The sequence below is a fragment of the Ailuropoda melanoleuca genome, chromosome X, assembly GCF_002007445.2.
Source record: "Ailuropoda melanoleuca isolate Jingjing chromosome X, ASM200744v2, whole genome shotgun sequence".
In the NCBI taxonomy this organism is placed as follows: Eukaryota; Metazoa; Chordata; class Mammalia; order Carnivora; family Ursidae; genus Ailuropoda; species Ailuropoda melanoleuca.
In genome coordinates, this window is record NC_048238.1 from 41,613,955 (window position 1) to 41,634,103 (window position 20,149).

A 20,149-nucleotide genomic window follows, 5' to 3' on the forward strand; every position below is an offset into this window, starting at 1 on the left:
AAAAAAAAAAAAAAAAAAAAAAAAAAAAAAAAAAAAAAAAAAAAAAAAAAAAAAAAAAGGCGCCGGGGCGGGCCGCCAGGTGAGCGCGCCCAGGCGCTGAAAACTCGTCGCTGGCGGAGTCCACCCGGCGGACTTCGGGTCATGGAGCCGCGCGCGGGGGGCGCCACGGACCCTAGGGGGAGCAGAGGAGGTACGGGGGAGGGTGGGGAGGGACTGGGTGCGTCCCCGCCACCCCTCGCCCCGCCTGTCCGCTCCTCACCTTTTCCTTACGACAGGTGGTAAACAAAGCAGCCCTGGCGCCCAAGTGGCGGGCGAGCGCCTGGCGGCCGGGGTTGGGCTCGAGGTCCCCGACCGGCACCTGCACCCGCACCCGCACCGCGGGGCTGCGCACCAGACCCGGGGGCTCTCAGGAGTCTCCGGGGCGTTGTGCCAGAGGGGTCTGCCCGGGGTCACTGGAGACACCTAGTCACTCGGGGCTGTAGTGAATGGCGGGGCGGGGTGTTGGGCGGGGGCCTCTGAGGATATATGGAGGGGCAGTTGGGGCTACGTGGGCCATCAGGATTGCCTAGGATATCCGAAAGGGGAATCGGGGTGCCCGGGCCACAGCGGAGGCAGGCCGTCTTCTGTCGGGACATCTGGGGGAATCGGGGTCCCCTCGCTACTGTGCGGGGCGTTTGGAATCTGGAGTTACGAAGGGGTAGTCGGAGACCTCCAGAGATAGTCCCAGGGTGTTGGGAAGTGTCCAGGAATATTTCGGTCAGATAGCTCTCTCCAGGGAAATAGTGGGGGCAAGCGGGGGTCCACGGGCAGGCCCGCGATGGTCGGGGGTTGCGGGAGAGGGGCAGTGGGCGACCTCCGGAACTATCGAGGGAGTGGTCGGGGAGCTCCGAAGATCTTGAGGGGCATTCCAGGTGTTTGGACGTCGGGGAGCGTGGAGGTTCGCCGAGGCTCGGGCGGGTGCTGACCTGTTCTTTGCACCCGCGCAGGCCGGGACCTTCCCCTGTCCGCGGGCCCCAGAGCCCGGCAGCTCCTGGCGCGGCTGAACGCGCGCCCCCTGGCGGCCCGAGCTGCGGCCGACGTGGCGGCGCTGGTACGCCGGACGGGCGCCACATTGCGCCTGCGCCCCAAGGCCGGTGCGTGTCGGGGGGCGGGGCGGGGGCCTCCCGGGGGGCGGGGCCTGAGTGGACGGACCGGGGACTTGTTGGTTACTCCCCTGGGTGGGGCCAATGGGTGTGAGCGGCGGCGGGGCGGGGCGGAGGGAGCTTCGAGGGGGCGGAGCCTTGGCGTTATCCTAGAATATTCCACCAGGAGGTGACCCTGGGAAAGTTACTGAGGTAGGTAGGTGAATGTTGCATGGTTAGTTTTGCGTGCGGGGCTGGATGGTTATCCCTGTCAGTGGGGGCTTCGCCGGCCATTTCTGAGCAGGTGGGGCCTGGAGAGTGTTGGGGGCGGACAGTTGGCTGGGGGCGGGCCTGGAAAAAAGTGCACTCTAGGGGGTGTTGCCTGCAAACGCCAGGGGGCGGGATCGAAATGTCAGGAATGGGTTGAAGTTTCTAGGCCAGTTAGAGGGCGGAGCCTGAAAAGTTCAGGAGCCCCGTCTTGGAGTTGCACCCCCAGGGAGGGCCTAAGGGTGTAGTATGAGGAGCGGGATCTTCGCGCTATTAGAGGACTATGGGAAAGTCTGGAGGTGTATTTAAATAGCCGGGCCCAGGATTATTACTTAAAAGTCAGGCTCCGGTCGGTTATTCATGTGGGCTGAGCCCAGTTAAATGGGTGGGTGTGCCGGTCTATGTTCTAGAGGCATGGAAATGAGGTGAGGCTAGAATGTTAAATCAGGGGGCAGGTCCTAGGTGGTTTCCACGCAGTACCCCTGACTGCCTTTTTCATCTAGCCATTAGTGTGCTGGATTCTGCGGACATAGAGGTTACAGACAGTCGCCTGCCTAATCCCACTTTCGTGGAACACCGGCCGCAGGTACCACCTCGCCCTTTTATTGGATGCCACCTGCTTTGAGACTGGCAATATATGTACGCTTGTGTCTTTACTCCAGCATCATCAGTCGGAGACCTTGGGTACAGGTCCCGCGCCGCTCCAAGTGACCCAGGCTAAGGGCCGTTCTGCTTCGAAGCCGCTTCAGACCTCTGGACGGTTCTGTGTGGAACTGGTTCGCGGTTCCGCGGGCTTTGGCCTCACATTAAGCGGAGGCAAAGATTCAGCAGGGGATGCTCCTCTGGCAGTGCGCGGGCTGCTGAAAAACGGGCCCGCTCAGCGCTGTGGTCGCTTGCAGGTGAAGTATAAAACGCCCTCCATTGAATAGTGCTAGCCCAATCCTCACCCTTTGTCGGGGTGCTCTGCATCTGCTTTTTCTACAATACCCCTCTCTTTGCACTCTTGTAGGCTGGGGACCTCGTGCTCCACATCAACGGAGAGTCAACTCAGGGCCTCACCCACGCCCAAGTGGTGGAGCGCATTCGCACAGGCGGCCCCCGTCTCCACCTTGTACTAAGCAGGCCCCTTGAAACCCACCCCAGCAAGCCTGAAGGGGTGGGAGGGCCCCAGAAAAGAGATGGTGGGTTTCCCAAGGGACAGGGTTCAGAGATCTGTTAGGGAAAGGAGAGGGTCGCAAAGTGAGGAGACTGGGGTACAGGATGGGAGAGGTTGGTGGTCTCGGTGGGGAGGTTAGAGTTTAGTGTCTGTGTGGGGTCATGGTATTCTCAAAAGCAGGATTGGGAAAGGTAGGGTACCAGGATAGGAATAAAAGTAAATTTTAGAGGGGAGGCTTTTGAGGTACTGGGAGAGGAGAGGGGGGAAGGGGTCAGGGGTGAAAGCAGGTGTTAAGAAGGAAGAGTTGTGGTCCTCACATGAGAAGGCAGAGTGAGTCTCAGCAGGGAGAGGATGGGATGGGGATCCAGAGGGTAGGGGGATCTAGTTTCAAAGCTGAGGGGTCCATAGGCAAAGGGTTGAGAGTTGAGGGAGGTGGGTTAAAAAGGGGATAGTTTGGGGTCCTAGATGGGAGAGCTTTAGCATCTGGAGGTCAAGGTCAGGATTTGATTTCCTTTGGGATTGTGGGAAATTATTTCTGGGGGGCATGTTCTGGATCCAGGAGGAGAGAGGTCTCGGGAAAAAAAGGTGTGTGTGTGTGTGTGTCTGTGTGTGTGTCTGTGTGTGTGTCTGTGTATAGTCTTGAGGGGTGGTAATGGTTCCTGAATGGTTTGTCCAGGCGGCAAAAGGAGATTTCTCTAAGGAGTGGGGTCTCTGTCTCCTGCAGCCCCTGGAGTCTTCTGGCCACCCTCAGCCAGGGGGCTCAGCTTTCCATTCCCCACCCTATCTCCCAATCTAACCCCGCAGCTCTGCCATCTCCAGATAGCAGCCCAGATCCTGGAGGACCAGACGTGATGAGGTCTCGCAGCGTCAGTGCTTCCCCAGTTCAGCACCCTCGATCCGGTACGATGGCCCAAACCCGGGGCAGCCCAGAGCCTAGCCCAGAGCCGCTGGCCGACTGCCCCGCGGTTCCTCCTCCTGAGCGCCGCACAGAGGAGTCTGACGACCGAACCCCGGGTTCCCCGGGACCCTGGCTGGTGCCGAGTGAGGATCGGCTTTCGCGAGCCTTAGGGATCCCAGGGGCCGCGCAGCTTGCTCTCGAGATGGCAGCTGGGAGGCGGAGGCACTGAGCATGTATGGGACGATCTGATGCTCACTTGGTACTGCCCAACCTGGATCTGGTGTGCTCCGCCGACCGCACACTAGCATCGCTGTGAGAGCTTGCACTTGGTCTTGTCCCACCCCCACTCCTGCCGCGCAGCGGACCACCCCGCTCCCCTCGCAGTGTCAGTGGTACAGCCCTCCGGACGGGCGAGCCCTGTGCTTCTAGTTTCGAGCGGGGGAGGTAATAAAATGGTTTGACCCAGTCTTGACTTGCCAGGTGCTCTAGGCCGGGTGGGGCTCCTGAGTTCACCCCGCAAAGGAGGGGGTGGGTCGGTGTGGTTTCAAGGAGGGCCTCTTCTTGTAACCATTGACAAGCTTACTTCACGCTGTTTCATTCGCGCCTCTAGCGGGGTCTGCTGTGCCGATCCTCAGCCTGGCGTGCTTTCTCCCCCCTCCGTTTTTCTTCCCCAATTCCTGCTTCTCTCCGCCTTCATTCATTTCACTTTTTGGGAGGTGTGCGGGGCTCTCAGATTATCTTTGCTTCTGGCATGGGGAATGCAGAGGTGGGCCGTTGTAGCGGGAGTGCACCTGAATACCCACAGCCCCGGGGAAGGAATCGTCCAGACCCTCAGCTGATGGCCGGATAGCAAGGCTAGAAGCGGGGTGGCTTCCTTCACCAGGAGCCTGTGGTCTCTCACTTCCGGCCTGGTCGGCCAGCTTTCGCCGGCACGTAGACTGCCACCCTTAGGGCATGGGCTGGGGCCCGGGAGCCCCCTTTGGGGCGGAGTCGGGAAGGTGTGAGTCAGCGGGCTGGGCTAAAAAAGGCTGTTAGAACCTTTGAGCCGCGCCCCCCTCTTCCACAGATGGTGACGAACTGCAGCCAGGCTTGTGTGCACACGCCACATGCTGGGCGTTCCCCGGGCCCGGGAGAGGCCAGAGTTTCCTCCATCCTGGGAGCAGAGCCTTATAGGCAGGGCTTATATGGACAGCGAGCCTCCAACCGGGATAGCCCTGAGGCCAGCACTGCCTGTGGCCAGAAATGTCCAGTCACCTCCGTTTGTCACCACATCCTGAACACTTGGCCCCATCCCCCCCCCCAATGAAGGAAGCTGTGGTCAGGCAGGAATCGGTAACTCCCACCCCTATGGTGGGGTCGGAGAGGGGAGACAAATTAAAAGACCGGAATGTGAATTTCCAGGCTGACGCTGGGAGGAGAGAGGGACCTCAAAGCCAGGCGGGGAGCTGGGATATAAAGAGGTGAAGAAGTGAGCGCTTGAATGGTCAGCACTGTGGACCTTGTGGGGGAGTGCGCTGGGTCTTCCAGCTACCCTTGACTCAGAGCCTGGTGGAGGTGTGGCTCTAGGGAAGTAAGGAGCTCCAGTCATATAAACACAGTCACACCCAGGAGACTAATAATAGTAACCCCAGCCACCATTTACTTAGCCTTATTCCTGCTACTGGCTTTGCTTGCAGTATCTATTTTCATCTCCTTACACATCTGCTCAACAATCCTGATATGTCCATTTCATGGGGGAGGGAAGTGAGGCCCAGACAGTATAAATGGCTGGAGGGAGGGGGTTGAAGCAAGATTTAATCAAGGCCGGATTCCCCAGCTGGTCCTTTTTTTTTTTTTTTTTTAAAGATTTTATTTATTCGACAGAGATAGAGACAGCCAGCGAGAGAGGGAACACAAGCAGGGGAGTGGGAGAGGAAGAAGCAGGCTCATAGCAGAGGAGCCTGACGTGGGGCTCGATCCCACAACACCAGGATCACGCCCTGAGCCGAAGGCAGACGCTTAACCGCTGTGCCACCCAGGCGCCCCCCAGCTGGTCCTTTTAATCTCACCTGCATTTGACAAGTAATAATTGAGCCCCAGTTGTTTACCTTGCACTGTGATAGGCACTGGGGAGATGCTGGTGAAATGAAATATAAAGATTTCTAACCTCGTGTAGACGCATGTTGGAAAAGAAAAGACAAAAGAAAAGAAAATGAATAAATAAAACATAACTTCAGAGAGAGGTCAGATTTATAAAGATAGCAAAAGGAGGTTATGTTGATGCAAGTAATGATGGTGGGCTGCTGTTCTCTTTGAAGACATTTGATCTGGGACCTTAATGACCAGAAGCCAAATGTATGAAGAGCTTGGGGAAGGGCATTGATGGCCATGGGAACAGCAAGTGCAAAGGCCCTGTGGTGGAGCAGAGCATGTTTTGTTCTACAAACTCAGGCATGTCCTCACAGAGTTGAAAAGCACACACTCAGTCCTGGGAAAAGTATGCTTCATTCCTTTCACCACACAACCACTCTCAGCAAACTGGGCTGATAGAAGGGTGCCCCTTCCTTGGTTTTGAGGGGCCCCAGGTTGGGGGGGCAGCGGTGCAGGCAGGCCCTTGGGTTTAACTGTCCTGGCCTTCCAGCCCACAACTCCCCTCAAATGGAATGTCCAGTCTGGAGAGTGTGATCCTCAGCACATCCCCAGGGAGATCCTGATTCCTGTGACCAGGTGCCTGTCTCAGATGCAGAGAAATCAAGGCTGAGTCAGAAATTGCTCACTTAGGATAACACACTCCATTACTCTGCATGTACTGCTGTATAAGTTCTGTGCGCTGATTGCGCCACTGGAGCTCCAAGGATAACACACTCCAAATGTCATCAGCCTTGTCACCCAGACCGGCACCCCAGGAGCCTTCCTCTCATCTTGCCAAGCTTCCAGCTATAAAGAAACCTGGGCTCCTTCCCTATTCTTCATCTAGGGCTGTGCTGGTGGCCCCTCTCCTTAGAACCAGGAAACAGAGGCCCAGTGCTTGGGGCCAGGGCCTCCCTAGGATTGCAGAACAGAGAATCAGCCTCTGGGTTGTGACACTGTTAATAACGTCTGTCCCCATTTACTGAGCAGCTTGATGATCCCCAAGCAGTATTCTCTCTCAGCCTGTGTGCTAGTGTAGTCTCATTTCCATCCCTGCTAAGAGGTTTATTCCACCAACCATGATCCTTTACCTGAAATTTGAAGTCCACAAAGCTCTGGAAATAGCTTTCCCACGTGTTGGGCACCATTTGCTTACAAAATTTAACCTGACTTAATGAGGGACAATTTTCAGTCTGGCTTATCCCACTTACTGTGAAAACTTCCACCCCTTTTCTTGAATAAATATTAAGGTGTCTTCTTTTTTCTTTTTAAAGGGGCTGCCTCAGACCTCGCTGAGAGTGTTAAGAAATACACAACTTTCTAAGATCCAAAATATTCAGAATTCTGGAAACATACCTGGGTTTAACCACGGCCTCAGCCATTTCTACAGCTCAGGAAACTGAGTCACCTGCTTCCCCAAAACCAGATCCCCGAGGTTCTGAATTGAGGCAGCACCGAAGGCATTCCTATTCCGAAAGCGCAAAGGGTCTCGTCATTCCCGCACATGGTACCCCGAACTGCCAAGCCTCAAAGCCTGCGCCCCCGGGGGTGGGGCGCCCTGGGGGATACGCGCCAGGAGGGGAGTATCCTTGGCAGGCGGGGCAAAGGGGCTTCCGGGGCGGCAGCCACCTGGCCCGGCCCCCTCCGGCCCCGCCCGCTTCTGCTCCGCGAGGTGATTCACTCACTCCTTCGCCCCGGGGGCCCCCTTCCCGGCCAGACGGCGGGCAAGACGGCAGGGTGTGCAGCGTCCCCGAATCCTCGAGCAAGCGAGTAGTTACTCCGCGCCACTAGGGACTCCAGCCCACCCCATGGCGGATTCTGAGCGCCTCTCGGCCCCCGGCTGCTGGGCCGCCTGCACCAACTTTTCGCGCACCCGAAAGGGAATTCTCCTGTTTGCTGAGATTGTGAGCGTCCCGGGACAGGCGGGTGGGCAAAGGCAGGGTGGAGTGGCTGGACCACGCGGAGCCCAGAGGCCCCGGGTGAGGCAGGCCCGGGCCTAGAGGCGCTCCGCAGTGGGGCGCGGGTGGGTGGGTTCGTGGTGGAGGCCCGAAACCAGGGGCTCGGAGCGAGCCAGTGGGGTTTGGAGAAGGTGGTCAGGAGCTGCTGGGCCATGGGGTGACGCAAGGGGCCCATAGCGCATATGAGGGGCCCTGTGGAGGGAGACCGCGTGGACACATCGGAGGGACCCCAGGGGGCTAGGAGGCGGGGGGCCTCCCGTGGCAGGGCGTGGCGCGGCCTGGGCACTGGCGGGCGGGCTGGCTGCGCGCCCAGGGGCGGGGCCTGTTGGGGTGGGGCCCTGAGCCCTGGTCCTACGGGGTAGGGCGCTCCGCCCTTTACCAGTTCTTCCTCGCCCTTCTGTGGTGGGGCAGGAGGTCCTTAGCTCTTCGGGCTGCTCAGGAGCCCGGGTTTCGCACCCCCCTCAAAGTGGGCGCCGCCTTTGATTCACTTGTAAAAGGGGTGCGACGCCTTTAACAGAGCCCTGCCCCTCCGGTGTCACTCTCACCGCTTCCCAAAGGGGTTGCCGGGGGAACCGCAGGTCCCGCCCCTGTCGAGGCCTTGAAGCTGGCGCCCGCAGTGCTCACCAAACACCTGGTGGCACCACTCCCTGCAGCCCGCCCCTATGCAGGAAGGGAAAAGGGGAGAAACTGAGGCACCCAGCTCTACCCCTTACTAGGTGCCCCTGGGCAAGTCACTTAACCTCTCTGTGCCTCACTTTTCTCATCAATAAAATAAAGATACTAATAACTGCCCAGCTCATTGGGTTGTCGTGATGATTAATTAACACTTGTACAGCCCCTAGAACAACATTTGGGACACAATGAACATACAGTGAACGTTTAGCTGTTAATATCTGTCACCTTTCCAGTCCTGGTAGGCATCACCGGAATTTGAGACCTCCAATTTAAACCAGTCCCCTCAGCCCTGGGAGCTGATTGGGGGGGGGGCCTTTTCCCCTGTCGTTTCCTTCCAGATACTGTGCCTGGTAATTCTGATCTGCTTCAGTGCCTCCACACCAGGATACTCCTCCCTGTCGGTGGTCGAGATGATCCTTGCTGCTATCTTCTTTGTCATCTACATGTGCGATTTGCACACCAAGATACAGATCATCAACTGGCCTTGGAGTGTGAGAAAGGGGAAGGCTAAGGAGGGGCCCGGGCAGTTGGGACGGTCCTGGTAACTCTGGGTGCTGACTTCCCCCTTTTCTCTCCACACCCCGCAGGACTTCTTCCGAACCCTCATAGCGTCCATCCTGTACCTGATCACGTCCATTGTTGTCCTTGTTGAGGGAGGAAACCACTCCAAAATCATCGCAGGGGTAAGAGCCACAGAAGCAGCTCCAGGGCAAAGACAGAGGGGTTTGGGAGTCACAGGGCTCGTTCTGCCTCTGCTTTTGGCAGAAAGTACGCGGCCTGTAGGAGGCCACGCTTGTTCTCAGAGCCTGCAGGAACGTCTGGCCCAGGCTCTGGTTCTCTTCCCAAGATCATCATTTGCTGTAAAAGGCCATGCCTTGTTCAACACAGGGACCTTTGTGGACAGCACAAAGAGACGGCCCCTTTGTCAACACGTGAGACTACCATCTGCTAGAACTTTGTCTCACATGTACAGTGTGCATGGTGCCACTGACGTGGGGCCACCATGTGGTTACCGTGTGTTGAGAGGTTCTAGGAGGATAGAGGGTGGGGTAGATTCCAGTCTCGTGACCTGTCCCTGGGGCTCTCTGGCTTCCTGATCTGGGGTTTTAGTCACCATCCCTGCATGGCAGTCATTGGAGGTGGTAGCTCCGAGGAAGCATGAGGCTGAGTAGGCTGACCCACCTAATCCAGCTTCCCTCACTCCCATCCCCACCCTCAGGTACTGGGCCTAATCGCTACAAGCCTCTTCGGCTATGATGCCTACATCACCTTCCCCTTGAGGCAGCAAAGACATACAGCAGCCCCTACTGGTGAGTGTGCGGGTTGGTGGGGGGTGTGTTGCCGAGGGTTCCGAGGAGAGTAGGAAGGGGGTCTCCCAAGGGCAGGAATGCCCCGTTATTGGTACTGATGGCTCTAGTGCCAATAAGTACCATAAGCTTCAGTATTATTTGTCTGGAAATGGGCATATGGATCCTACCAATGCTTTCCTCTTTTCCTCACTTGCAGACCCTGCAGATGGCCCAGTGTAGGTGAACTTTCTTCATTTCTCTCTGAAGCCTGCAAATAATACTTCCTTCGGAATAACTCCTCCCTGCCCTTACAACACTCCCAGCCAACTCCCAGTCTCTTATTGAAGTACAAGTGCCTTTATTGGGAGAATCTGTCTTCCTACCTGCCAGTCCCTCCTGGGTGTGGCCATCTTTATGGGTGTGCCTCTGTCCCCCTTCCTTCTGCAATACTCAAAAGGAGACACCTGTTCTGCCTGGACTGTGCACCCACTTAAGCCACAAAAATGAGGGGAGGAGGGAGCCTCAGATTTCAGATTCTAGGCCCCCAGTTGTGACCCACACCAAATAAACTCCTCAGTGTGGGGGGTGGTTCTGTGGAGGGATAAATAAACAGATTGTTAGAACATGTGATAATAATAAATTAATCCTTTGTCAAATGTGGATAAATCTCAAGCATCAGGAGGGGGACAACTGGGGAGGGGGAAAGCTGGAGCAAGGAGGTAAAGAAGCCAGGCCTGTTTTATGACAAATATTAAATTACTTCATTAACACAAACAGATGAAGGAGGAAGGGGATTTATGACCTAGGCTGGGGCATAGGATCATCTACACTGACTCGAGAACGGAGCCCTCCAGGACTACACTGCCTTCAAGCCACAATGCAGTTTTTGTCTCTAGCCTGGCGAGGCATCCCTGGGCGTGAGCTCCTGGGGAGCTGTGGAGATGGGGATTTGGGGGTTCCAGTTGCATTATCCTGAGCAGGCCCAGGCCTGCACAGATGTGGGGGCAGCGGGATGCGTTCCCCTAGGAAGAAGCCATCCTCCTCCGAGGACTCGGAACTGGGGCTAGAAGGTGAGCTGGAGCAAGATCCTGAGTCCGACCCCGATCCCAAGTCACGGTGGTGGCGATGTCTGCCTGAGTGGCGGCGGTGATGGTGATGATGATGGTGGTGGTGGTGGCGGCGGCGATGGGTGGGGGCCCTGGGTGGGGGACTGCGTGGCCTGCGACGCTGGGCTGGGGGTGCACTTAGGGTCCGTCGCGGGCCTCCGTCAGACACCAGAGGGTCACGGAAGCTGACGCGAGGGGTACTCTGGCGACCAAAGGCACCATCTTCCAGGCTCGGCTCGGGCTGGCTGGGGAGTCCTGGGGGTGGCTCTGGGGGGCTGCGGAGCCCCAGCTCTGGCAGGGAGTGGCGGTGGGGGGCACCCCTCAGAAAGTGGGCGGGCTCCTCAGGGCCTGCAACTGGAAAGAGATGGAGCAACTCCCTGTTATCTGGCCCTGAGGGGAGGCCCGTGGAAAGGACTTCTCTCCACTTTACCCCATCAGGACTGGGAAAGTGGGAGCAGGGGTCGTAGGGGGGCAGCGAGGTGGGGGAGTTTGGGAAACGTGAGGCCTGGGGCAGGCTCTGGGTGGAGGGAATGGGAGCGTGGCTTCTGATGGAAGGGAGGTGACATGGTCTAAAGCTGACCAAGTTTGCCATAGAATGGGGGCGGGGCCTGGGTGCGGAGAGTGGATGGTCAGGGGTTTGGAGGAAAGGAGGAAGAACGTGGATTCAAGAAGGAACAAGTCGAGGCTAGGGGACGGGCCTTGTAACAGAGGGGGTGGAGCCAGGGTTCACGACTGGGTGTAGTGTGGGCTGGAGACTGGGCCTAGCACCGTTTGGAGATGCTGCCTGGGGAGTGGTGGGGGGAGGTTGAGGTGAGGGGGACTACGAGAGGCTGCGCAAGGCTCGAGGGTTAGCTCACCAGGTTCTGGCTCCGTGCTGGTGCCTTTGGTGGCGGTCTCTGACGCCTCCTCCGCAGCGGAGAAAGAAGCCGTGGATGCTGCGAGAGGTGCAGAGACCGTGCCCGCGCTCCAGCTCCGACGGCCGGTTGCCGACGCCGTGGGCTCTGACCCCAGGCTGCAGGCTCTTGAGCAGAAGATTAGGCCACGGCGTGGCAGGAAGGGGCGGCCCAGCAGGGCTCGCCCGCAGCGACTACAGCAGAAGCAGCGGTCTGAGGCGTGCCAGTGCTGGCCCTCATAAGCCATCTGACCCTGGTCCAGGCCTGCGGGGACCGAAGAGGGGGGAAACTGAGGCAGAGCCGGCAGGCATATCCCCTGCGTATCCTGAATGGGGCCCTTCTTGGGAAGCGGTAGGGAATCTGAGGCAGGGTACTCCAAGATGCCCTCCCTCCCTCCCCACTCTCCAGAATGGGTGCCCTTCTCTGGAGAAAGCAGGGAAACCGAGGTTTGGGCTTCACCCTAAGGTTCCTCATCCTTTTTCTCCTGGAAGCAGGCTGATGTCTCCTCTTGTCTCTCTCTTTCTTTCCCAGGGTGCCCCCCCAGACTGGGGGTGGGCATTGGACTCTGAGATGTGGGTCAGGCTTAGAGATTAAGAGGTGGCTTCAGGTGCACAGAGTGTAGAAGGTGGACCTGAAGGAAAGGCCTGGGTGGTGGGGGCGGGGCTTAGAAGGTAGGGCGGGGCCTTGGTGGGAAAGGAGTGGGTCTTAGAGGGTAGGGTGCGCCTTAGGAGGTAGGACTGTACCTGGGGTGATGGAGGAGTCCTTAGAGAATAGGGGGAGTCTGGGGGCATTGGGCCTTGGCTGAGGGAGTAAGAGGGTAGCCCTAGGGGGCTGGGAATTAGAGGGATCTCTGGAAGTGGGCCTAGATACGCAGTGGTGCCTAGGGTCATGCAGGTGGGGTTTAGAAAGTACAGCGTGATGGGGGATACCCGTGAGGGACTTGCAGTGAAGGGTAGAGGGCTATGGTGCCAGCACTAGACTGCAAGTATGGACTATAGTGGAGAATCCTGGTGGGGTGGTGCCCCTGCCCCGTCTCCTGTTCACCCACCAATGTGCTCCCCACAGCCATCACAGTACTCGGCGTGGCGGGCCTCGTAGCAGGCACAGCAGTGGGGGCGGCTCTGACGCATGACATAACGCTGCCCTCCTAGTGATGCTTCGCACTCAAAGCAGCAGAAGTGGCCCATGTGCCAGTGCCGGCCCTCGGCCTCGGTACACTCAGGCGAGAAGATGATCTGGGGGGGGGGGACACGGGCCACCTTGGCCATCAGAAGGTCCTGCCCCCGGCCCTGCTCTCCCTGCACTCCCACCCCTGGGCAGAGAGGTGTGAACCTCGTCACAGGCTTGGCAGCGCGGACGCAGGCGTTCGGCGTGGTGGCGGCCGCAGTAGACTTTGCCAGCGTGGTAGAAGTAGATGAGGTCTACCAGCAGCTCGCGGCACGTGGAGCACACAAAACACTGCGGGTGCCAGCAGGCACCCAGACCTGCGCGGCTGGCAAACACGGCGATGTCCCCGCCTCCAATCTGCTTCCCGCACTGCCAGATGACAGAGACACCGCCACCAACATGGCCGGACAGAAGGGGGTCAGCCAAGGCCTGTGACACTTGGGCCTTACCCCGGCAGACCTTTGTGACTAGCTCCACCTGTGGGGTAACTCTGAGACAGGCCCTGCCCACACGGGAGTGTCCCCTAGAGGCTGACGGGACTCCTGGGGGAAACCACAGAGACAGCCCCTTCTATTCGTGGGTGGCCTTAAAGGCAAGTCTTGTCCTTCGGGAGCTGGGGAAATCAAAGAGACAGGCCAGCCCCAGGGCGGAACCTTAGTGACAAAGCTCACCTTAGAACCTAATAGTAGGATTTAGGGCCTATCTCTACCAGCTGGGAGGGGCCTTGAAGACAAATTCCACCCACCGTTGGGCCCTAAAGACAGGCCCTGACACTGTGGGTCAGTTCTTAAGGACATGTCTCAACCACAAGACCAGAGAGCCCACGCCTCACATCCACGGAGAAGAGGGAACTAGTAGAGATGGTTCACCAGGGCCTCCTTACAGACAGGCCACATTCAATGGTGAGAGCTGAGAAACAGGCCCTGTCCACCAGGGGGCCCTACAGACAGATCTTGCTGGTCAGGGAGGCCTTAAGGCATAGTCCTTGTCTCACAGTGGGATGTGAGTCCATCCACCAGAGGGGACATGAGAGACAGACCACTAGGGCTTAAGTGGCAGGCCTCATCTTCCCGGGATCTGGAGCAAAGGCACGGCTCTCACTCACCGGGGCCCTCCCTGGCTCACCTCCTCACAGATGGCCCCGGTGATGGTCACGGGGAAGATGCGCACGGTGCCACGGCCCAGATTCTCCCGCTTCCGCTGCTGGCTGAAGGCTCTGAGCTCTTTCTTCTCCTCCTCCTCCAGTGCCGTGCAGTACTGTGCCTGGGGTGGGAGGGTCTTCCAGGCTCCTCCCACCATGCCGCCCCCTCCCCTTCCAGAATTCATCCGCAAGCAAGCGTAGAGTTTACTTCCAGGCCTTTCTATAGGTGGGGGCTTCCTGCCCGAAATTCCCACCCCTTACCTCTTCTCCCAGGGCTCAGCTGTGGTTTTGCCGCGGAACGGCCCAACTGTCCCTGCCTGTCCAGACCTCTCACGTCAGATCAGCTTACCTTTCCTCCTCTGACCCTGTGCATTTCTTTCCAGCTGCTTAGCATTTGCCCGGGCTGTGCCCCCACCACCACCTGGCATGCCCTTCCTGTCTTCTCGCTCCTCACCTCACTGTCGTGTGGGGGCAGCTGATGCAGCAGCTGCTTGATCCTGTATTTTTCCCCGGGACTGTTGACGTAGGGAACCTTGTCCTCTGGGAGGCAGCTGAAAAACTGGTATACCTGGGACGACATGGGGGACGGGAGAGAACAATTGAGACTAGGGGTGAGTTGGGATGCAGTGGGATGGTGGGCTTCTACTTCTATGAGAATATTGAAGTCACAGGAAGGGACTGTCTACTGACATTCTCCACCTCTCCTTCCTACAGGCTGGATCATTTCCATCACCTCCCAAGTACACTGCGAGTTCCTTCAGGCCTTGACCCCACATTTCTCTCCAGCTGCTGTCCCCCATTCTTTCTTTTACAACAGAGTTCCTCAAAAGAGTTGTGGGCACTCGCTGCCTCCACTTCCTCCCCCATTGTCTCTAGACCTGACTCCAGTCAGGCTTCCCCGCCCACCCCTTCCGTCCCTGCCCCTCCTCCAAAGCTATTCCTGTCGCGGTCATTGACGATGTCCACACCTTTAAAATCATTTTTCAGGTCTCAGTCCTCATCCAGCTGGACTGGACACAGTTGATCACTCCCTTTTCCTGGAAACGCTTTGTTCCCTTGGCTTCCAGAATACTGTCCTCAGTTTCCCCCTACCTAATTGGCTGTTACTTCTCTGCCTCCCTTCTGGTTCTTCTTTCGACTAGCCGACCCCCAAATGTGGGAGGACCCTCAGGCTCGTCCTTGGTTCTCTTGCCTCTCTCTACATTCACTCCCTTGGGAATCACATCCAACCTCATGGCAATAAATACCACTTCGTGGCTAATGTCTCACAAATCCATACCTCCTGCCCTGTGACACCTCCCTTGAGTGCCAGGCGACATGGCCACTAGATCTCTAACAGGCATCTCAAAACTCCAGATGGCCAAAATCAAACTTATGCTCTTACTCCTCAACTTGCTCCTGCCTTGGCCTGTCCCCTATCAGTTAATTCATCCCTCCTTGAGGTCATCTTTGACTCCTCTCTCTCACACACCCAAAAGCAAATCCTCTTAGATCTGCTTTCAAAACATATCCAGAATCTGACCAGCACTCGCTACTTCCACTGCCAACATTGTCATCAGTCACTGGACCACTGCAATAGCCCCCCCCCATCACAATCCCCCTGCTTCCGCCCTCACCCCTACAGCCTATTTTCCTCACAGCAGCCAGAGGGAGCCTATTAAATCCTAAAACAAACCACATCCCTTCTCTGCTCACAACCCTTTTATGGCTTCTCCTTCATTCAGAGCAGAAGTCAAAGTCTTCTCCATGCCCCCCACCCCACCTCTGGCCTCACTTCCACCCCCTCTCCCAGTCACTCACTCTGCTCCAGCGGCACTTGTCTCCTCACTGTTCCCCACATGGGCCAAGCACAATCCTGCCTCAGGGTCTTTGCATCGGCTATTCCTTTTGCCTGGATAGCTCTAACCGTGGGTATCTGTGTGGCACTTCTTTACCTCCTTCCGGAAGCCCAAACATCTTATTTTCACAGAGGCTGACCTGGGCACCCTATTTACAATTCTAAGATTTCTCTCCTCCACACCTTCCCTGCTTTTTAAAAAAATTATTATTATTCCACAGCCCTTACACCATCTGACATATTTTTACAGGTTTGTTCACCGGCTGGTGCTCACTTCAGGAATTTAACCTCCATGTGAGCACATGTATTTTGTTTGTGTTTTGTCCACTGCTGTGTCCTCAGTGCCTAGAACAGGGTCTGACATGCAGTGGATGCTCAATAACTATTTGTTGAGCAAGTCAGTTAAAGGAGATGTGGCAAATGAAGTGCTGGGATGAGACGAGTTAGGGGTAGAATAGGAGTGGGGTGAACAGGCCCTGACCAACCCACTCAGTGATCATTCAGTATTCCCCGAGAATTGTCAGGGGCTGACCACCGTGAAATTACACAGGGGTCAGAAGGATACACGCAGTCTATTGTTGTCCCAGAAATAGGTTTCTACCTGAGTGAGTGTGTGTGTGTGTGTGTGTGTGTGTGTGTGCGCGCATCTACTGGGGAACAAGAGTGGGTGGCAGCCTCTGGTCACCTGCTCTGGCTTGAGACCAGGGGGCACCCAGGCATACTCCTCCGAGGCGCAGCCTGAGTCATCATCGGAGATGGAGTGGCGCTGGAAGTCTGAGATTAGCTGACACATGATGCGTTCTAGGTCCACAGGCACCGTGTGCACGGCGTGCTCCTCCCTTGGGCATTTGCAGTGCTGACAGATCTTCCTGAGGGGGCCGGGATGGGGGTCAATGATTAAGGGGTAGCTCACTTGGACCCCTTGGCAGCCCAAGGAAGTCCAACTAAGGGGCAGGGACAGGCAGATATCACCACCCAAGGACTCCCGAGCCAGGACAAGGCTCTGGGGCGGGGGTTGGGGGGGGTGGGACTGCTGTGGGTGAGACGGGAGTGGAGGGCGTGGCTGTGAGCTAGGGGCGGGGCTGTGGGGGTCTCCAGCTCCAGGCCATCCTCTGACTTTTATCTCTGGGACTCACAGTGGGCCTAAATAGGGGCGGGGCTCTGAGTCTGAGATTGGAGTTATAAATTTAGGGGTTTCTCTTCAGGACTGGCTTTGGATGTCGTGGGGGAACTTTCCCTAGAGGCGGGCTCTAGCCTGTGCTGAGGCTCTGCACTTGTGGGCGCATGGGGGCTCTGAGCCTGTGGGTAGGTCCTCAGTGTGCCGGCTGTGGACTCTGTCTGTGGTATTTTATGAGACGTTTTGGGTACAGGGCTCCAGTGGGAGGATAGGACGCTGGGTCTGGGAGAGTTCTGAGCCTGAGGGGCACTGGATGTCAATGAACAATGCTCAGCGCCTGGGACTGACGATTTCCCTAGGGATGGGACTCGCTGGCGTGCGACAACACTTCTGGGGGCGGGGCTATGTAGTGGGTGGAGCTTTCCTGGGAACAGGACAATTGGGAACTAGTCAGGGGGCGGGGCCCTGAAGCTGAGCGTGAGGCTCCTCCCCCAACTGAGCTGCTCGGGTGGACCCTGCTCAAGCCTAGGGGTGTGGCTGGAGCTTCTAGGGGTTTCCCCTGAGGGCGGGGCCCTGACAAAGGCGAGGCTCTGGGATGGTCACCTACCTCCATCCGTGCAGCAGGAACCCGGGGCACTGCTCCCTGCAGGAGTTGCAGGGCTGGCCGCGGTCTGGGTCCTCCGCCTCTGGAGGCTGAAGTGGGTGGGGGCAGACGCGGGGCCAGGCGAGGCCCGGGGGCGGGGAGAGAGAAGTCAACGCCCGCCTCTCCACTCCAAGGCCCGCGACTGCACGCTGGGGCCTGTCCCACCAGGGCAGCGCTGGGCAGGCTGGGACAGCGCCGGCAGCGCGGGGGAGGAGGACACAACTGAGGTAGAGGCGGGGCAGCTGAGGCCACCTCCCTATATACCCCCTTTTCAGGGAATTCCCTTCCCCCTCACCCAGCCTTGGATACCTCCTACCTGCCTCTGACTCCTTCAGGCCTCAAATACCTCCCCCAGGACTCAATACTCTCCCCACCGGAGCACAGAGTCCCTAATCTGGGTGTCTCCTCCCAGGCCTCATCTTGCTTGGCCCCTTCTCCACCCAGGAGGCCAGCAGCACTCCAGTTCCACAGGGTAGGTCTGAGGCCCATCCTTACTTGGGATCCCCACAGGAACTCTGCTTCTCTTTTCTGAATCTCAACAGCCTCTCCCCCACACCCTGGCTTCCCCCTTTCATACCCAAGGAACAGGAGACCCTCCTCCAGGATGTCAGGAGGCCCCTGATCCACTCAATAACCCCCACCCCAAGAAGCCTTGGTCTTCACCCTTCCTTTCCTAGGGCTATTCACTTTTCTGGACCACCAAACTCAGACCCCACTTCAAGATCCCCTCCAAAGGAAGAGCAGCCCTGCTATCTAGGAACTCAGAAATCTCCTGACTCAAGTAGAAACCTGGAAGCCCTCTTCCCTCACATCCCAATCCCTGGACCCTTAATATTCAGGCACCCCAGGAGTGTGGGACCTCACCCCTAAGATCACCTTCTGCCAAGGTACAGGGGAAGTCCCTTTCCTCAGAAGCTCAGGAGGTCCTCGCTCAACCCAGGACCCCGGGATCCAGTCTTTTGGCCCTCAGAATCCCCTCCCAGAATTCACACGAGAGGGGAGCCCACCAGGTCCCTGGGGTGCTGATAGAAGTGTGCAGAGAGGTGCTTAGGGGGCAGGTGCCACCAGATCTCCACCTTCCTTGATCTGCACGCTTCCAGCAGCCCCAGCCCCTCCGTTCTGGGAATCTGGGGACAGGGATTCCCAGACCCTCGCTGGAGCGCCTCTTCGTTATCCCAATCCCCTGCGCCCTCTCCTGGGCCTCAGTTTACCCCGAACTCCCACCGCTGCCCCGAATCTGGCTCACCGCGCGCCCGGAGCGGCGCCTCCGGGACCCACGCGCGAACATGGCGCGCCCGGGCAGGGTCAAGCCGGGCAGGGTCAGGCCGATGGAATCCTCACGGCCGGCGGGCCACCGCGCGTCCGGCCTGGGAGCTCTGTTCCGTAAATCTGACACCAGCGTGGGAGGAGCGCGCCCCGCACGGCCCGCCCCTGGCCCTGCGCTCACTCCCGGGCCAAGGCGCCCCCTGCCTCGAGGTGAGGGGCAAGCAGCCCAGGAGCGCCAGAACCGAGCCCTCCCCAGCCTTCCTGCCCTGGGCCGGAGCCGGGCCACGGAAGGCAGGACCCCCAGAGCCCCAGAGTAACATATGGCCTCTCACGGGGTATTCGAGGGCTTGCGGGCTCTGTAGTGGAGGAGGGGGGGACTTGGAAGTGGGGCGCTGGGGTATCTGTGTTGGCGTGTCGTGTCCGTTTGTCTTGGATGTTTATTGGGAAGAGGGGTTAAAGCCACCTCTTGGCCCCCCCTCCCCACTGGTGATGTTCCGAGGGTCTCTTTTCCCCGGATGAGTGCTCCAAGAATGATCCCCAAGCCCATCGCAGTCCCAGCTGGTGCTCCCTCGCCACCATCCGAGAGCTAGCTCTTACACATCCCCACAGCCCCCGCTCCCAAACCCTATCAGAGCCAGGACTATTTGAGATTTATAGGGGAAGAGGTTAAAGTCACTGGCCAGGTTCTGAGGCCCCACTCCCTCCCCTTTCTTACAGGCCCAGCTGTCCTGTCCCCCCAAGTCCTGAGAAATAGATCTTAAAGCCTTCCCTCCCTGGCTCCCATTTTTCTCTCTCCAGTTAGATATCCCTTTCCCATAGCTGGGAGTCTCTCTTTCGCCTGTCAGGCTTGGCTGTGCCTCAGGGCTGGGAGGAGGGGGTCTGCGGCCCGCCGTCAGAACTCGGCGCCGGGCGGGGGCTTCTAATTAGGCAAGGCGGTGTCGGCAGCCGGGCCTTTTAGCGCGGGCACAGGGCACCTCCTCTGTACCCAGCTCCATCACGCACATCCCAGTCACTTCCCGGCCCTCCCTGCCCCAGGGAGGAGCCACGGAGGGTTAAAGGGAATGAATGAATGAGGTAACGAATCACCCCAGTGCTCCCCCTCCTGGCCTTGCCGCCCAGCGGGTTTCCCAGTTCTCCGGCTGGGGCGGGGAAAGGAAATGGCGAGAAAGCTGGGTCTGAAGAATACGAGGCGGGTAGGTAGTGGGTAGTCTCCCTGTGAAGTATAGGGGTCCTAGTCGGACCCCTTGGGGTTTGAGGACAGGGCTCCTCGGGGCCTGGGAAGGGGAGTGGCTAGTGGACCAGAATTAGAACCGAACCCTAGAAAGACTGGGCGTTCAGCCGCCAGTAGTGGAGCAGTGGGGAGGGCTACTCAGAGCGTGACTTAGAAAGATCGACAGGCTGAGGCTGCACAGAGGCTGCAGCTTGGCCTAACGCGGCTGGGGGGACCTAAAATGATGGAGTGACTTGAACGGCAGGTCCAGCAGGTCAGGGGCGGAGCTTCCTCCC

General features: G+C 58.1%; 3 protein-coding genes across 7 annotated transcripts; 2 read left to right on the forward strand and 1 right to left on the reverse strand.

The window, feature by feature from the left end:
- The first annotated feature begins 69 nt into the window (after window positions 1-69).
- On the forward strand, window positions 70-3,922 carry MAGIX (MAGI family member, X-linked). 3 transcript variants are annotated; one of them, XM_034649772.1, is made up of 6 exons: window positions 70-190; window positions 987-1,133; window positions 1,892-1,974; window positions 2,051-2,287; window positions 2,398-2,569; window positions 3,349-3,922. In XM_034649772.1, exons 1-6 carry the CDS (start codon window positions 142-144, stop codon window positions 3,669-3,671), a joined length of 1,011 nt encoding a protein of 336 aa, XP_034505663.1. In that variant the 5' UTR covers window positions 70-141; the 3' UTR covers window positions 3,672-3,922. The 3 variants fall into 3 exon arrangements, with proteins under 3 accessions (XP_034505663.1, XP_034505664.1, XP_034505665.1); XM_034649773.1 differs by having other exon boundaries at window positions 3,364-3,922; XM_034649774.1 differs by lacking the exons at window positions 70-190; window positions 987-1,133 and having other exon boundaries at window positions 1,501-1,974.
- A 3,284-nt stretch (window positions 3,923-7,206) lies between these two features.
- PLP2 (proteolipid protein 2) lies at window positions 7,207-10,096 on the forward strand. Its single transcript, XM_002917749.4, has 5 exons — window positions 7,207-7,455; window positions 8,523-8,675; window positions 8,772-8,867; window positions 9,404-9,494; window positions 9,691-10,096. The coding sequence occupies exons 1-5, from the start codon at window positions 7,360-7,362 to the stop codon at window positions 9,711-9,713; spliced, it is 459 nt and encodes a 152-aa protein (XP_002917795.1). The 5' UTR covers window positions 7,207-7,359; the 3' UTR covers window positions 9,714-10,096.
- PRICKLE3 (prickle planar cell polarity protein 3) lies at window positions 9,770-18,765 on the reverse strand. 3 transcript variants are annotated; one of them, XM_034649256.1, is made up of 9 exons: window positions 18,624-18,765; window positions 17,342-17,427; window positions 16,303-16,486; window positions 14,235-14,348; window positions 13,765-13,902; window positions 12,805-13,008; window positions 12,521-12,707; window positions 11,437-11,736; window positions 9,770-10,933 (listed from the first exon to the last, which is right to left on the reverse strand). In XM_034649256.1, the coding sequence occupies exons 1-9, from the start codon at window positions 18,663-18,665 to the stop codon at window positions 10,341-10,343; spliced, it is 1,848 nt and encodes a 615-aa protein (XP_034505147.1). In that variant the 5' UTR covers window positions 18,666-18,765; the 3' UTR covers window positions 9,770-10,340. The 3 variants fall into 3 exon arrangements, with proteins under 3 accessions (XP_034505147.1, XP_034505148.1, XP_034505149.1); XM_034649257.1 differs by lacking the exon at window positions 12,805-13,008; XM_034649258.1 differs by lacking the exons at window positions 16,303-16,486; window positions 17,342-17,427.
- Window positions 18,766-20,149: the final 1,384 nt, after the last annotated feature.

What these genes read in the sequence shown, in the direction of transcription:
- PLP2 (XM_002917749.4), top strand. Translation starts at nt 7,360, where the DNA reads ATGGCGGATTCTGAGCGCCTCTCGGCCCCCGGCTGCTGGGCCGCCTGC. An exon ending in TCATCAACTGGCCTTGGAGT is followed by an intron (nt 8,676 to 8,771) that starts GTGAGAAAGGGG and finishes CACACCCCGCAG; the next exon opens with GACTTCTTCCGAACCCTCAT. An exon ending in ACTCCAAAATCATCGCAGGG is followed by an intron (nt 8,868 to 9,403) that starts GTAAGAGCCACA and finishes CCCCACCCTCAG; the next exon opens with GTACTGGGCCTAATCGCTAC.
- PRICKLE3 (XM_034649256.1), bottom strand. Translation starts at nt 18,665, where the DNA reads ATGTTCGCGCGTGGGTCCCGGAGGCGCCGCTCCGGGCGCGCG. An exon ending in TGCCCCCACACGACAGTGAG is followed by an intron (nt 13,903 to 14,234) that starts GTGAGGAGCGAG and finishes CTCCCACCCCAG; the next exon opens with GCACAGTACTGCACGGCACT. An exon ending in GCTGCCAAGCCTGTGACGAG is followed by an intron (nt 12,708 to 12,804) that starts GTTCACACCTCT and finishes CCCCCCCCCCAG; the next exon opens with ATCATCTTCTCGCCTGAGTG.
- MAGIX (XM_034649772.1), top strand. Translation starts at nt 142, where the DNA reads ATGGAGCCGCGCGCGGGGGGCGCCACGGACCCTAGGGGGAGCAGAGGA. An exon ending in GCGCCTGCGCCCCAAGGCCG is followed by an intron (nt 1,134 to 1,891) that starts GTGCGTGTCGGG and finishes TTTTTCATCTAG; the next exon opens with CCATTAGTGTGCTGGATTCT. An exon ending in TCGTGGAACACCGGCCGCAG is followed by an intron (nt 1,975 to 2,050) that starts GTACCACCTCGC and finishes TCTTTACTCCAG; the next exon opens with CATCATCAGTCGGAGACCTT.